This window comes from Carcharhinus amblyrhynchos, chromosome 21, assembly GCF_965287045.1.
Source record: "Carcharhinus amblyrhynchos chromosome 21, sCarAmb.v2.hapA, whole genome shotgun sequence".
Lineage (NCBI taxonomy): Eukaryota > Metazoa > Chordata > Chondrichthyes > Carcharhiniformes > Carcharhinidae > Carcharhinus > Carcharhinus amblyrhynchos.
The window spans coordinates 33,737,521-33,754,008 of NC_137344.1; the positions used below are offsets into that span (position 1 = coordinate 33,737,521).

The 16,488-nt window shown below is 42.5% G+C and overlaps 1 protein-coding gene across 1 annotated transcript in view; it reads left to right on the top strand.

Moving 5' to 3' along the window:
* LOC145356350 (bMERB domain-containing protein 1) overlaps positions 1-15,198 on the top strand; it is a 64,859-nt gene extending 49,661 nt beyond the window's left edge. Inside the window, exon 6 of the mRNA XM_080208997.1 lies at positions 6,511-15,198. Within this exon, the coding sequence (XP_080065123.1) occupies positions 6,511-6,629 (119 nt within the window). The 3' untranslated portion in view covers positions 6,630-15,198. The remainder of the gene's footprint in view (positions 1-6,510) is intronic.
* Positions 15,199-16,488: the final 1,290 nt, after the last annotated feature.

The following is a 16,488-nucleotide window of genomic DNA, read 5'->3' on the forward strand; positions in this document are numbered from 1 at the left end:
TTAAAAGCTGGAGTTCACAGAGAAGTGGAAGCATCAGCCACATGGATCCTACAAACCAATCTGGCAGTGTGGATCTTGTCCACAACCTCACCAACCCACTGTGATGGGTGGAATAATGGCAGCCATGATGGATGGAAAGTCTCTCTTATAATGCCTGTCACTGAAGGCCTGATCCTCACTTGGGGAATTCTGGTATTTAATTCAATGTCTCCATTCCAGATGCCTCAAGACAACTCATGAGTCAACTGCTGAATGGACATTTGCACTGTCACTGTTCCTTGTCTAGTGTTGTGCAGATTGTGAAGCAGATACTGAGATCAAACCAGCAAGGCTATTCACTGTGTGCTGGATAGAGGCTATGGAACTCACGTCCTCTCCTTCTGCCCCATCACCAGATGCTGCCTCATTTACAGTAAGCTACATTTCAGGCTTTCCTGACTCACTGTCCCATGTTGTCTTCTGACCAGTCTCATTGGTAAGGCAGGTACATCCCCTACCTCACTCCAGTCTTTCAACACCACAGTCTGCTGGAATCAGATGCCCAGGAACTATTGTGGCACAGAGTTATTCTTTGAGCAGATCAGGACTGCACTGCTGTCAGCCTGAGGAAAGTTGGTCACTGCTTGAGAATGGCCTAAGAGTGGGGTTGAGGGTTTAAAGTTGGAAGAAACATTGATGGGGTGTCATGGCTTCCCATTAAGCCATCTTACAAGGCATAAGCTGCCTTCTGAAGCACAGGCCCTCTCCCTTCACCTCTAGTTGGGACTGCTTACACACGCTTGACCTCACTCCACATTGTCGGCCTCTGCCTCCTCCAGTAGACTTTCCTCCTACCTGAGCTGCCAGATGTGTGACCAATACCATCCTCAAGCCACATGTGCCTGCTGCACTTGTCATTCTAGGTAGTTGTGGTGACAGGACGTATTATTGAAGAAGCCTTGGCAATGTGTGTCTCATGGATGGTCCACACTGTGGGCAAGTTAGTGGAGGAAGTGAACGGTTAAGGTGGTGGATGAACAAGCAGCCTGCTTTGTCTTGGATGGCGTGAAGCTTTTGGAGCTGCACTCATCCAGGCAAGGGGAGAGTATTCCAACACACTCCTAACTTGTGCCTTGTAGATGGGGGATAGGGATTGGGGATCATTGGAGATGCATGATTTGCACCCAGATTCCTAATGGTACCTCAGGTAGAAGTCCCATCCCAGTGAGCAACAAAGAATGTACCTTTGTTAGTGCCTTAGCAGGATCAACAACTAGAAAGTTGGCAGCTGTGCCACAGTGCAAAATATCTTCATTTATACACTTCTCGTATGCCAGGACAGTTAACAGTTGGAGATTGATGAGCTGCGTTTGTGTTTAAATTGTCTAATCAATCCTCCCAGCAGAGCTGTGAAATCTGACCAGCCTTGGGTCATGGACTTTGCTCCGAGTCATCATTTTGCTTTAAGTTGGCAGAAGTATGGACATGTTCAAGCAGGAATCTGCCAAGTCTATATCTGCACATTAAAATTCATAACCAAGGTTTTCACAATGTTAAAGTATAATCTATTCAGTTTCCCACCTCCCTCTTTTCCAAACACAGTGAATGTTAATTAGTGAATTCACAACCATGGTTGCTGTTCATGGAATCATAGAATCCCCTACAGTACAGAAGGAGGCCATTTGGCCCATTGAATCTGTAATGGCTCTCCGATAAAGCATCTTACCCTGACCCTATCCCTGGAACCTCTCATATTTACTTTGCTCATCCCACTAATCTGTATATCTTGGGACACTAAGGGACAATTTAGTGTGGCCAATCCACCTAACCTGTACATTTTTGGACTCTGGGAGCACCTGGAGGAAACTCACACAGACAGGGAGAGAAGACTTCTGTAGCTGCACTTGGACCTGGGTCTCTGGCACTGTGAGGCAGGAGTGCTAACCTCTGTGCTACCAACAGTTCCAGAACTGTCAGGTAAAGAATTTGTGAAAGTTGCTTTTAAGCAAATCAAGATGAATGGATACCAAGTTGAGAATATGGCTGAATCTAATTCCCTCCTGATGTCGCTGTAGATTCTGTGCCTTATATGACAAGGGACTGATTATGGAGTTGTACCCCTGCCTGAGTTAAAATGCTTGAACTAGAAACTATTAAGTAGCTATTTGGCAATTTCAAATCCAAACACAGCAGCATCATATTTTTAAAACAATGCATTTTTAAAAATTAGCCAAGTGTTCCAACTTTTCTTTTGAACATTTTAACATTGTCTGAAAATGTTACAGCATTATCATCACTGATGGAATTTGTGTAAATGATCAATTTGTCAATGAGATAATTGGTTCTTTGGAACAAAATGTATTTTTTTGAACAAAAGCCGCAGGAGTTGATTTCTCCCTTTCCATGAATCAGTTCCCTCCTGCAGCATATCAAACCGAATAATTTGCATGTATGGAGCACTATTCACAGATTGAGCAGTATGTGGGAGAGTGGAATATCCAGAAGGGATTGTCTGCAGACATTAGTTCTAAAGAGTCTCTTAAAAGTAGGGAGAGATGCAGTAATGATAGTGGGCTAGGATTACGGAGAGTCAGAGAGAACCGCTGTGTGCAAGAGACTGAGGATGACTTCTTGGCTTGGTTGGTGCAGGTTGTTCAGCGTATTCCAAAGGCCTGTGTGATGTGTGTGTTCTGTCCAGTGTTTAAACCTGATCTAGAGTTAAGGGGCTGAATATTATGGCCCTGTCACAGAGAGAGTGAGGATGGAAGATGATGCAAGCCTTTCAAAATCCCACCAGCAGAAAAATCCACCCAACATTTCGCCCTCACTTGACCCTCAATTTGATTCGAACCAGCCTGGAGCCTGGACCTGTGAAATCTTCAGGAACATCGAATGGGCTAATAAGTTACTGACAGTAATTCTCACGCTTGTATCTCTGATTTTAGTTTGAAGCTAACCTTTTTGTTGGTGAAGTTGAAAGATTTCTCAATGATGCTTGGTGGCATTTTAATCTTTTTATAGTGTGTGATGTAAGGCTCAATTTGTTCAATTGAGACAATGCCCACTCTCTCTGTAACAGGACCATAATATTCAGCTCCTTAACTCTAGATCAGGTTTAAACACTGGACAGAACGCATACGTCACACTGGCCTTTGGAATACTCTGAGTAACCTGCACCAACCAAGTCATGAAGTCATCCTCAGTCTCTTGCACACGGGCTCTCTCTGACTCTCCGTAACCCTAGCCCACTATCATTACCGCATCTCTCCCTACTTATAAGAACCTCTTTAGAATTAATCTCTACAGACAATCCCTTCTGGATATTCCTTTCTCCCACATACTGCTCAATCTGTGAATAGTGCTCAACCTATTAATGTTTGCTTATGAATACTTTAAACTAAGATCAAAACTGTGACCACCTCTTAATTCAGCCTCTCCTTCAGCTTTGGTTTAATAATCTAATTCTCAGTTCCAGTTCTTAGCTTCAGGCGAATAAGTGAATGCCCACTTCTCGTAAAGTGAAGGGTTAACATTCAGAAGCACCTAATGCTGATGTGACTATGAAGCAATGTCACATGACCAAAAGTAACAACAATCGAGAGGGAAGGAGAGGTCCGATTCATGTACTTACTGAGATGCATAACTGAAAATAAATAATGATTTTACAAACTACAGTCTAAAGTAGCTTTCTTAGGGAAACAGCCACACCCTAAATAACCCCGCCTAGACCCTGAACACAAGATGAAACACATCTTGTGCTAATTCAGAATTGCGCTTGACTCACCTCCCTCAGGCTACTTGGTACAAACTCTGAGAGACAGTAGAGAAGGGCCTTTGAATTTCCAACTGTTGGACCAGCACGGTGGCACAGTGGTTAGCACTGTTTCTTCACAGTGCCAGAGTCTCGGGTTCAATTCCAGCCTCGGGTCACCATCTGTGTGGAGTTTGCACATTCTCCCCGTGTCTGCATGGGTTTCCTCCGGGTGCTCTGGTTTCCTCCCACAGTCCAAAAATGTGCGGGTTAAGTTGATTAGCCATGCTAAATTCCCCTGGTGTCAGGGAGATTAGTAGGGTCAATGAGGGTTATGGGAATAGGGCCTGGGTGGGTTTGTGGTCGGTACAGACTCAATGGGCCAAATGGCCTCCTTCTGTACTTAGGGAATTCATGATCCTATGAATTGGCCTCAGAGTAAGTTAGGCAAGTTCAATGAGACATGGTAGCTTTCAGCCAAGGTGAGAATAAAATGCAAGATCCTGAAGATCTTTTATTTCAGATTTTTTGCAGGTAAGTGATGTTTTTTCAATTATACATAAGGAACACTTTTGCCACTCTGTCTGCAAATATCTGTTGTTGCTTTGCACTGATTTTCAGAGAGTTGGATCCACTGGCAGTTTGTCAGGGCCAGGTATGTAATCCTGGTGCTGTTTGAATGTGTGACTCAAGGGATAGGATTGCAGCAGGTGATTGGCTGCTCTGTTCTGTGAGAGGCTAATGGGATTGAGGTAGTTCTCGTGCTTATCAAAGTGCTGTTTATTGTGTCTGATCCCACATAGGGCTGCCAAATGTTGTCTTGAGAGATGGCATCAAATATCCTTTTCACTACCGATGTCCTCTTCTTCCTGATGCTCCATTGAATCTGCAGAAGGGGATAGAAGCTAAACATGGGTAAGAATTGCCCTCTTTGTGATTGAGTGAGAGAGAGAGGGAGAAAGATGAGAAAGAGCTTCACAGGGTCACGAAGGTGATAACCTGGGGTGAAGATTTTAAAAGGTGGGCTTCCCTTCTCCAGTGCTTGTACGTGGCAGGCATTGCACACCAATCTTTCCTAAATGAAGAGAGTGTTCCAAGTGACCCAGGAGAGATGAGATAAGAAATGTGAGGGCACGAGGCTGTTAAAGTGGAGAACATTGTTTTGGGATTGTCTGTACGCAAGTGTTGTGTGTGGATTTGATGCACATAATTCAAGATAAGTCAGCCTTTTGAAGAGTTGTTCAGTGTGTTTTTTTAGAGAGCGAGAATGTCCTAGTGTTCTGAGTGGGCAGAGGAAAGCAGTATTCTTGGTTATCTCCCTGTCCTGTTGAGGGTGTGAAACCAAATGAGCCCCTTTTCTACAGTCTCCCTCTGCATTACATGGATAAGCGCGCTACAGTATCTATTTATTCTGCCTTTTTTTAAAAATGTGGAGAGCTGAATAGTGAAGGAGGAATATGATGTGCTGGAAATGATTGTTCCTTTCAGAGGTTGGCTGAAAATTTACATTTGAGGAATTTGTACAAAGTTCAACCGTGTTCTGTATTTGAGGTTCCTGCCCTTTTATGTTATGTCAGGAATCAGAAGCTGCTGGTCCTGGTGGTCACTCACCTTCTCATCAATCTATCACTGGCTATAGGTGATTAACAATGAGTGTCTGTCATTCCACGTTTAACCAATGTCGTTTAAACCTGCTAAGAAAATAATTGAGTCTTAAACAAGAAATTCATTGGAAATTACACGAAGGACATTTAATCTCACACTTTTGAACTGTAATTATGTAATAGAACATCTTCAAACTTAATGTGCAGAGGAACATTAAAGTGAGCAGATAAAGTTACATTTCTCCTGCTTTAATAATAATAATATCCAAATCAAACCTCTAGCGTGTAGCAAAACTTTTATTTGACAAAATTGATGCGGAACAAAGCAAATTGTTTTACCAGGGATTGTTTGAGATTTAATTTTAGAACTTGTCTCAATGGGTTTTAGTTTTTTATTAATGATCCGGTATTGCAGACATCCAGCATCTGAACCTAAATAAAGTTTCATAATAGCTTGCATCTATTGTAATTAGCCTTGGGCGACTGTGTGGAGTTTGCACAGTCTTCTTGTGTCTGTGTGGATTACTTCCGGATGCTCTGGTTTCCTACCAAAGATGTGGGGGTTAGTTAACTGTGCAAGTTTTGGGGAAAGGGTGGGGGAATGGGCCTAGGTAGAGTGCTCTTTTGGAGGGTCATGCAAACTCAATGGGCTGAATGGTCTCCCTCTGAACTGCATGGATTCTATGGATATTCTGTGGATCTTATTTTATTAGACTTTATTGGTTATGGTAAGAAGTCTCATAAGACCAGATAAAGCCCAACAGGTTTATTTGGAATCACAAGATTTTGGAGCACTGTTCTTTCATCAGGTGAGTGGGACGAAGGAGCAGTGCTCCGAAAGCTCGTGATACCAAATAAACCTGTTGGACTTTAACCTGGTATTGTGAGATTTCTGACTGTGCCCACCCCCGTCCAACGCCAACATCTCCACTCCATTGGCTGTGAAAGTGTATTTCAGGGAGGGAAGAGAAAACTCCTCAAATCTTCTGCTATCATGGTTTTGATTGTAAAGTTATATTTGGTGCTTGGATTTGATTGTAACTTCACTCATTATTACAAATGGAATCCATTTTACATTTGTGGGAGAAAAGGGACGTTCAATCATCTTGTGTATGAGCATTGCAGCAAAATGCTCTGTTCCGACAGATCACCAAGTGTGTTATTATCCCATCTCAGATGCTGTAAAGGAAAGGAAGATGACATCGAGGGCGCAGCAGACATCGACACCTTTCATGGCAAAGACTGGGCTGACGCTACTGAAGGAATGTTGTGGATTCACCTGCTCCATCATGTAAAATCAAAGGCCCAAAAACAAATCCTGAGTGTTATTTTGCAGGAATGTCTACATTGGTGGTGCGTTGGATTATAAATATTTCAGTGAAATATCATTCTGTCACAGGTGAATTTAAAATGTTTGCTTCAAGCTGCATCCTATTCTCATGCAGCAATGTAATGTATTTATGGGATTAGCAATCATTGACCGAAGAACCGGAGTACTCCATTCAAACCTTGAAGTGTATCCTGCCATTCTATTAGGTCTTGGCTGGTCTGTATCTCCACTCCATTTACTGCCTTTAATCCATCTTCCTCAACATCCATACCTAATAAAAGTCTGTTGATCTCACTCCTGGAAATTTCAAATGACCCAATATTGTTTGGTGAAGGAAATTTTAGATTTGTATTGTCCTTTTGTGTAAAGCAATGTTTCCTTATGTCCTTCTGAAATGGCCACGCTGACAATGTTAATATGGGTCTCATTTGTTTGGATTCTCCCATCAGCGGAACTAATCTGACCTATCATTTCTCATTAACATACTTTTGATTAGGATGCCTCCTTAACCTTCTAAAGTCAGAGGAATAAAAACCAAGCTATGCAATCTGTCCCTCGATTCTAACCCTTGAAATCCTGGTATCATCCTGGCTAATCCCAGCATGGTACTTTAGCATGAATGCAGCACTCCAGATAATGTCAGACATGACTCTGCACCACAGAAGCAGAACTCCCTCCAAAGTCTTCACGATAAAGATTAACGTTTCACCTTTCTGATCATTTTGTCATACCCCTGGACTACCTTTTAGTGAATTCTATACCTAGGAACCCTTTTCTCCTCTGTAGTTCCCAGTCTCATTAAGTTTCATCTGTGACATTTTTGTCCACTTGCTCAATTTATGTCCTTTTGTGACTTACTGCTCCCAGCTACACAACCTCCTGAGCCTCCTGCTTCTATAACCTGAGTATACAGCTCTATTCCTTCATTAATATCTTTGATATATTTGGTGAAAAGGTGCGACTCCAGTACAGTACATCACTTGTCACATTCCACTAATCAGAATATATTCCATTTATCTTTGCTATCCCACGCCGAGCTCCTAACCAATTGTTGATCCCTGTCACCCTCAGAAGAAGGATGGAGAGGAGTTCCTAGGATAGTGACATGAACGGCTGATGGAGGTAGAGGGGCTACTAGTCATGTCCATCTTTCTTGGACTCCCAAGCACCTACCTTTTAGACTTTGTCCTTAGTTGAAGCCTATAAAGAAGTTAATTCTTTAGAACTCTTCTGCCTCAATCTTTTTTGCCTCAGGTTCTGCAGTTGCTGCATTGCCCATGAACTCCAACTGAGACAAGTGTAGCATGATGAAGTTTAATTTAGATAAATGCGAGCTGATGCATTTTGGTAGATCAAACTAGGGCAGAATTACTCAGTTAATAAGAACATAAAAACTAGGAGCAGGAGTAGGCCATTTGGCCCCTCGGGCCTGCTCTGCCATTCAATAAGATCATGGTTGACCTTTTTGTGGACTCAGCTCAACTTACCCGCCCACTCACCACAGCCCTTAATTTCTTTACTGTTCAAAAACTTATCTATCCTTGCCTTAAAAATGTTCAATGAGGTAGCCTCAACTGCTTCACTGGGCAGCGAATTCCACAGATTCACAACCCTTTGTGTGAAGAAGTTCCTTCTCAACTGAGTCCTAAATCTGTTTCCCCTTATTTTGAGGCTATGCCCCCTAGTTCTAGTTTTACCTGCTAGTGGAAACAACTTCCCTGCTTCTATCTTATCTATTTCCTTCATAATCTTCTATATTTCTATAAGATCTCCCCTCATTCTTCTGAATTTCAATGAGTATAGCCCCAGTCTACTCAGTCTTTCCTCATGAGCCAACCCTCTCAACTCTGGAATCAACCTGTGAATCACCTCTGCATCCCTCCCAGTGCCAGTATATCCTTTCTCAAGTATAGAGACCAAAACTATACACAGTACTCCAGGTGTGGCCTCACCATCACCTTATACAGCAACAACATAATCTCGCTGTTTTTAAACTCCATCCTTCTAGCAATGAAGGACAAAATTCCATTTGCCGCCTTAATTACCTGCTGCACCAGCAATCCAACTCCTTGAGATTCCTGTACAAGGACACCCAGGTCCCTCTGCACAGCAGCATGCTGCAATTTTTTAACCATTTAAATTATAGCCCATTTTGCTGTTGTTCGTACCAGAATGAATGACCTCACACTTACCAACATTGTACTCCTTCTGCCAGACCCTCACCTAGATTACTTATATCACTTAGATTATTTATATCCCCTTGCAGACTTCTAGTCCTCTGCACACTTTGCTCTGCCACCCATCTTAGTGTTATCTGTGAATTTTGACACACTACACTTGGTCCCCAACTCCAAATCGTATATGTAAATTGTAAACAATTGCAGTCCCAACACTGATCCCTGAGGCACACCACTAGTCACTGATCGCCAACCAGAAAAACACCCATTTACCCCCACTCTTTGCTTTCTGGTAGTTAATTAATCTCTATCCATGCTAATACATTACCTGTAATAGTGTGCACCTTTATCTTATGTAGCAGTCTTTGGTGCAGCACCTTGTCAAATGCCTTCTGGAAATCCAGGTATACCCACATCCACATTGTCCACTGCACATGTAATGTTCTCAAAGATTTCCACCAAATTAGTCAAACGTGACCTGCCCTTCGTGAATCCATGCTGTATCCTACCAATGGGACAGTTTATATCCAGATGTCTTGCTATTTCTTCCTCGATAGATTCAAGCATTTTCTCAACTACAGAAGTTAAGCAAACAGGGCTATAGTTACCTGTCTTTTGTCCACCTCCTTTTTTAAACAGTGGCATCATATTTGCTGTTTTCCAATCTGCGGGAACCACCCAAGAGTCCAGCGAATTTTGGTAAATTACCACTAGTGCATTTGTTATTTCTCCCACCATCTTTTAGTACCCTGGGGTGCATTCCATCAGGACCAGGAGACTTGTCTACCTTTAGCCCCATTAACTTGCTCAACACTAACTCTTTCCTGATAATAGTTTCTAGGTTCTCACCTGCCATTGCCTTCCTGAATTCAATTTTTAGCATTTTATTTGTGTCTTCCACCGTGAAGACCGACACAAAATACCTGTTCAATGCCTCAGCTATTTTCTCATTTCCAGTTATTACATCCCCCTTCTCATCCTCTAAAGGACCAATGTTTACTTTTGCCACTCTTTTTCATTTTATATATTCTTAAAAACTTTTGCTATCTGTTTTTATCTTCTGAGCTAGTTTACACTCATAATCGATCTTTCCTTTCTTTATAGCTTTTCTTATGGCTTTCTGCTGACCTTTAATGATTTCCCAATCCTCTAGGTAGATATCCCAATCCTCTGGGCGCTGGGGAGAGTTATAGAACAAAGAGATCTAGGGGTACATGTGCATAGCTCATTGAATGTGAAGTCACAGGTGGACAGAGTAGTGAAGAAGGCATTCAGCATGCTTGGTTTCATTGGTCAGAACATTGAATACAGGAGTTGGGACATCTTGTTGAAGTCGTACAAGATATTGGTAAGGCCACACTTGGAATACTGTGTACAGTTCTGGTCACCCTATTATAGAAAGGATATTATTAAACTAGAAAGAATGCAGAAAAGATTTACTTAATGCTACCAGGACTTGATGGTTTGAGTTTTAAGGAGAGGCTGGATAGACTGAGACTTTTTCTCTGGAGCGCAGGTGGCTTGGGGGTGATCTTATAGAAGTCGATAAAATAATGAGGAACATAGATCAGCTAGATAGTCAATATCTTTTCCCAAAGATAGAAGAGTCTAAGACTAGAGGGCATAGTTAAGGTGAGAGAGGAGAGATACAAAAGTGTCCAGAGGGGCATTTTTTTCACGTAGAGGGTGGTGAGTGTCTGAAACAAAATGCCAGAGGTAGTAGGAGAGGCAGGTACAATTTTGTCTTTTAAAAAGCGTTTAGACAGTTACATGGGTAAGATGGGTATAAATGGATATGGGCCAAATGCAGGCAACTGCGACTAGCTTGGTCATTTAAAAAAAAGGGTGCCATGGACAAGTTGGGCCGAAGGGCCTGTTTCCATGCTGTAAATCTCTATGACTCTATAACCCACGATACAACAACATAATCAACTTCAAGATGAATGTTGTTCATTATGGTTACAAGTGTATCATTTTTACAAGCAATGATTATCTAATACAGGAAAAACTAATGGAATTACCACTGTTTTTTAGGTGTTAAAATCATGATGTTGAATGGGTAAGTTGTTTAATTTGATAAACCAGGTAATTGTACACTATCATGTCTCAGACTGCATCAAATGTTTGACAGTGTCCCCCCTCATTTTTTTTTGTAGGATTGTTCAATATGTTTTTGGGTAAATTACTCTAATCCATGTTCAATAAGAGTGCTTTGAGCAGGTGGGGAGGGACAGATTGGATTCCTCTTTCCCCACTCACTATTTGGTTATAGCATTGGTTTTGAATTTTACAACGGACGCTGCATTGCCGATTCAGTATGGACTGGATGGTGTGCAGTTTGTAAGGGTTAATTTGGAGAGGTATTCTTGAGCTAAACACGCATGGGATTAGTCTTATTGTACTAAAACCCCCCCAACGTAAAAAAAACTAAAAGTGTTAAAAATATACAAATATGCCTGACTTCCCACTAATGTGCACAAACGCAGATTCAATTCCCAAGCAAACAGACAATAGAAACAACTTCACAGAGTATTGGAGGTTAAACTTGGCCAAGTTTAAAGTGCTGATTTATAAAAAGGTAAATCACTAAAGATTCATTAATTGTAATCAGAGGCATGATTCTTCAGCTGAGGCAGTCAGGCTGGTATGTCCCTTTTCTTCAGGAAACACTGTTGTAGAAATCCAATAATATTCAAAGTCTGCTGTAAGAATATAGACATTCTTTTTAACTCAGCAGAACAGGGTTCGAAGTTTGGATGGAATACTGCAGAGAGAATGGCAGCTGCACTTTCCCGCAGCATGAATATCTCTGCCAATTCCCAAATTCGAGCATCCACACAAAAGGTTGTATCATATGACCCCTCCCTGTGTCAGTTGTATATTCTAAAAGGAAGCAAATTGCCTCATGTCTGTCACGGTCCCTCTTAGCCATCGTGATAGCTGAGGTGATTATTTTTTAATGTCCCAGCAATTAATTATTGAATGCTTCACTCTTCCATTTGGATGAGATCGGAGGGAAGCTTTTCACTCCTCCAGGAAGGTTGTTGTCAGTTGGATCCCACATCTCCATGAAAAAGATATAGCTACACCGATGCAAACTGGCAGCAATTTTAAGTCAGTGTTTTTTGCGTTCCAGTGAAATGTTCCTTTTTAAAAAGTTGAATATGTGAGTCTAGCCAATGGGATATTAAATTTCAGATTCCAGCAACTGCAGTATTTTTGTCTGAGATGTTAACTTAATTCTATTTAACACACCTTCATGACAAGATGTAGAATAAACCCCACTGCACAGAGTTACAAACACTTTATCAACAGATGGAAGCATTGAAACAATTTATTTCTATTATAGCTCATTGATCACTCATTTGAAAAATCGATAGTGAAATATCCACTTAATTTATTATGAAAAATGCACAACTAATAGCTATTATGAGGAACAGATGTTTCACCGAATGGGAGGTTACACATTTGAACAAATCTTTGACCTCGGGTTAGTATTGTATACAATGGGGAATATCTGCTGATTATCTGTGAAATGCAAATCCTGTGACTGTATATTATTGACAGTGGTATATTTTAAAGCTTGCTCCATCCAGTTCAAAGCCCAAAATGCATAACATCAAATAAAATTTGTTGCCTTTTGTGTATATCTGAAATTAAAGTTTGAATTTGGGCATTTGATGACATGGTACCTCCTGCATTTTTGTATGATTCATTCACCATCGCAAAGATTTCTCTGGGTTCCTTGTGTCACGGTGTGGTCTAAATGGTATTAAATTGTACAAAAAGACATTTTTGTTTCTATATTTATAATAATGCGATCAGTGTACTTATTTCAGGATTAATGTATCTATCATTTCCTCCCAGCTTCCTGAGATATTGCTTGTGCATCTTTTATTGTTCATTTGTGCTAGCTACGCGCTGTATCCTTCTCTTACATGCAAGTCAAGGTGACATTCAGCCAAACCAACTCAAAATCAGACTGACATAATTGCATTCCCTTGCAAGTGTGTTTTGTATTTGGAAGTGTTTGAAATATTCAGCACATTGTAAAACGTTGCAGTATTCTGCCTGCCATGCGGCTGAGTCTTGTTTCAAAGTCGTATTTTAACTGTGTCCAGAATACCTAGCTTGTCAATTCAAATGGTGTTCGTGTGTAGATGTGTTGCTAAGTGTGCGAAGCAATGGACATTGTCAAAATCGGTCCAGAGTGTGATAACGTGATAGTGCCTTGATCTTGCAGGAGTTTGTCAGTGGATTCATTTGAAAGGCACAGACTGCTTTTATCCAGGAAAGGAATGCTGCATTTGCAGAAATTATTGGGGGCCTGTGCGTGCTCCACCCTATCCAGAATATTTTCTACTGCTTGGACTTTGTCTTTTTCTCCCTTTCCCTGCTGCTACTGTCACCACATCTGCTGGTGATGCTGTTTCTACACCACAGACACCTTGGGGGTGATGATGAGACAAAAGATGCAAAATCTCGCAGGAAGTCAGATTGCAGGAACAACGAAATGCAAACTTGTGATTGATTCAGAGAGTGAATTCCAAAGGGAGGAATCTCCATCTGTACAAATCCCCAGGATTTGAGAATGAGAAGAAAGAGCAAAAATGATCAGCGTGAATTCAGTTTCATTTTATGACTGGGATCAGATATCTTTGTGTTTGTAACGGCATGCTCAAAATGGTAAAATTGTCTCACATCAGATAAATTCCTCTCTTAACCATCCGTTACACATCTCCTGAGAAGAAAATCTGATTTTCCTGTTCTCCTTTTCCCCGGGTGCTGAGGATATTGTTGAACATATTGGAAGAATGTTCCGTCTGCACTGACCTGAATTTGCCTGTATTTTCTGCCATTCCCCTCAGAGACATTCCTGCAATTTTCCCGCCTGGCGCAGATTGTGCTAATCTGGGAAAATTGTGTGTGGGCCTAAGAATGGGTTTTGTGCCTGTCGCCAAACAGTTTACAATCACCCTGGTCCCTTGCTGTTGGTGCAAATGGGATCTCGCCCAGAAAGGGCACAGGGTCAATCAGCATATTTAAAGCACGTGTAAGTATGCTTGGCCCATACAACGCCAGATTTTCCCAGCTCCTCGGATCTTCCGACCCTCAGGCGCAGTTAGAATCACTATTGGTCTCCACCAGTGGAAATCAGGCGTGAAAACCATGCTGGGATGGGCTCGGAGGTCATCTGGCAGGGCCAGTTGGGCACTACCAATGTGCCAGGGACAATGCTGTGGGGATGGAGCTTGTGTGTGGGTCATGAAGGGGCTTGACAGTGGAGTATGAATTGGTGGGACATGGAGGGGAGACTATTGACACAGTTATGAAGGGACACTCAATGGGAGGACCCCAATGCTGCTGTCCACTGATGGTGTGGGCTCCCAATGTCCATGGGGAAAAGGTGGGGTTCTTCCAGTTCACTGAGATCAGGGCACCTTTCAAAAGGGTGCCCAAATGCAACTGGGCTCACTGGCACGTTCAGGCTCTGCCCCTCCCAGAACTGGCACAAAACTCGCCACTCTCCCAAAAATGTGGGACGTTTGCTGTCGCCGGACTGACTGATGCAGATTGATCTGGTTTTCTTGTTTTTATGGCACTCAACCACTTTTTGGGAAAATTCTGTCCTTTGCCTCCAACATAGTCTCACGCCTGGAAACTGGGAATCAAATTCTGAGCTGATTGTGGCCTTTCTGGCCTGCACCATTGGGCGTGGTCACTGTCATCAAAGATTATCCAAAATGCAGTGAGCGGCTTCGATCTGAAATCCGTGTCCCTGGAAGAGAAGAGATGATTATCTCTGGTTCTGTTATAGCTTTTTCCCCTCTGACTCGGTGGAGTTTGGGTCTAAAGCACATTTCTTCTGGATTTCTCTTGAAATAAGCTGCTCCTGAGGGTTGAAAAATCCCCGGGGCTGGGAGAACCCGGCATTGAACAGGCTAAATATATTTAAATACTACTTCAAATATGCTAATTGGCCTTGCACCTTTTCTGGGCGAGATCTGGTTCGTGCCAGCAGCCATAGACCTGGACGATTTGAAAAATCCGTTTTTAGGTCTGTACGCAATTTTCCCGGTTTAGTGCGATCTGCCGAAGTGACCGGAAAATCCCAGCCAATGATTTTTGCCGTGCCCTAGTTATAAGTGCAGCATCCCACTCCGGCTTGGTACAACTCCCAGGACAACAGAAAGGGTGAGAAGCCAGTACCAGGAGCCTCTGCCTTTCCTCAACGCCTCATTCCTGGGGAATTAAGCCACTCATCCCCAAAAATGCACTGGAATGTCAGCTTCCTGCTCGTTTGCCTTGGTGATGTCTACAGTGGCAATGTAAAAACAGTTCTGTGATGTTGATAATTCTTACTGGTATTAATGAGTAATAAATAGTTTTGAACTAAAAGTGCTTTGGTGAAGTTTCTTTGTCCTTGCCTTCTCAATGTTTATTTAAAATAATGTCCAATTATTTCTGCAACTTGCTTGTGAATCCAGTCCAGCAGATGTGATGATGATTTTGTACCTTTGCCAAGCTACGTGTGCCCTCTGAGGTGAGTTGAGGATATTTCAGATTTTTTGGGGATAGAACATAACTCTTTTTGTGTGTGAAAGAGTTGGGTTGGATTGCGTCAGAATCCGAGAGAATTTTTCTATGTTGTACCCTCTGGGGGCAAGACTGGGAATGTGCAGTCAGAAAATTGATTTGAACTTAAATCTCATTTTAATAAGAATCTGTAGAAAAACAGCATTGCTGCCACTCTGAAACACAAACTGCACTGGGGTGGGGGTGGGGGTGGGGGGGGGGGGGGCGCATGGTGGGGGAGGGGTAGGGGATGACATGATACTGAGTGCAGACTGGAACCAATCAGATCCTGTGTGGCAGATTAGGCAATCTGAGATTTCAGCAGCTCTGTGGGGTTTTGTTGGTTCTTTACATCAATCAATCTGTTTTATTCCTGGAAATTGTTTTGGTCTGTTACTGGAGGGTTGCTTCTATCTGACCTGACATTCCAGTTCTTTGCCCTCGATGGGGTGATATGCCAATGCCAAATGTATGAATTGTTTGTGCTCCCTAGTTTTAACCAGTTAAACTCCAGGTCATTGAGGATCTGGAGATCTTACAATCTCCATCTCCGTTCTCTGGCTTTGGGTAAGTGGTGAGTATCTGCACAGATTGAGTGTGTAATCCAGAACAAGACAGTGCAAGCTAACTCATACATTCTCAGTAAATTAGATTTGTCCATGATGGCTAGCACTGCTTCCTCGCAGCGCCAGGGACCTGGGTTCAATTCCAGTCTGTGTGGAGTTTGCACATTCTCTCCATGTCTGTATGGGTTTCATAGAATCCTTACAGTGCAAAAGGAGGCCATTTGGCCCATTGAGTGTGCACCGACCATGGTCGCATCCAGATCCCTATTGCCATAACCCCACACATTTACCTGCTAATCCTCCTGACACTAGGGTCAATTTAGCAGGGCTAATCAACCTAACCCGCACAGGAAACCCACACAGACATGGGGAGAATGTGAAAACTCCACACGGGCAGTGATCCAAGGCCGGAATTGAATCCAGGTCCCTGGCGTTTGAGGCAGCATTGCTAACTATGTGCCAGTGTGCCACCCCTACATTTCCTCTGGGTGCTCCAGTTTCCTCC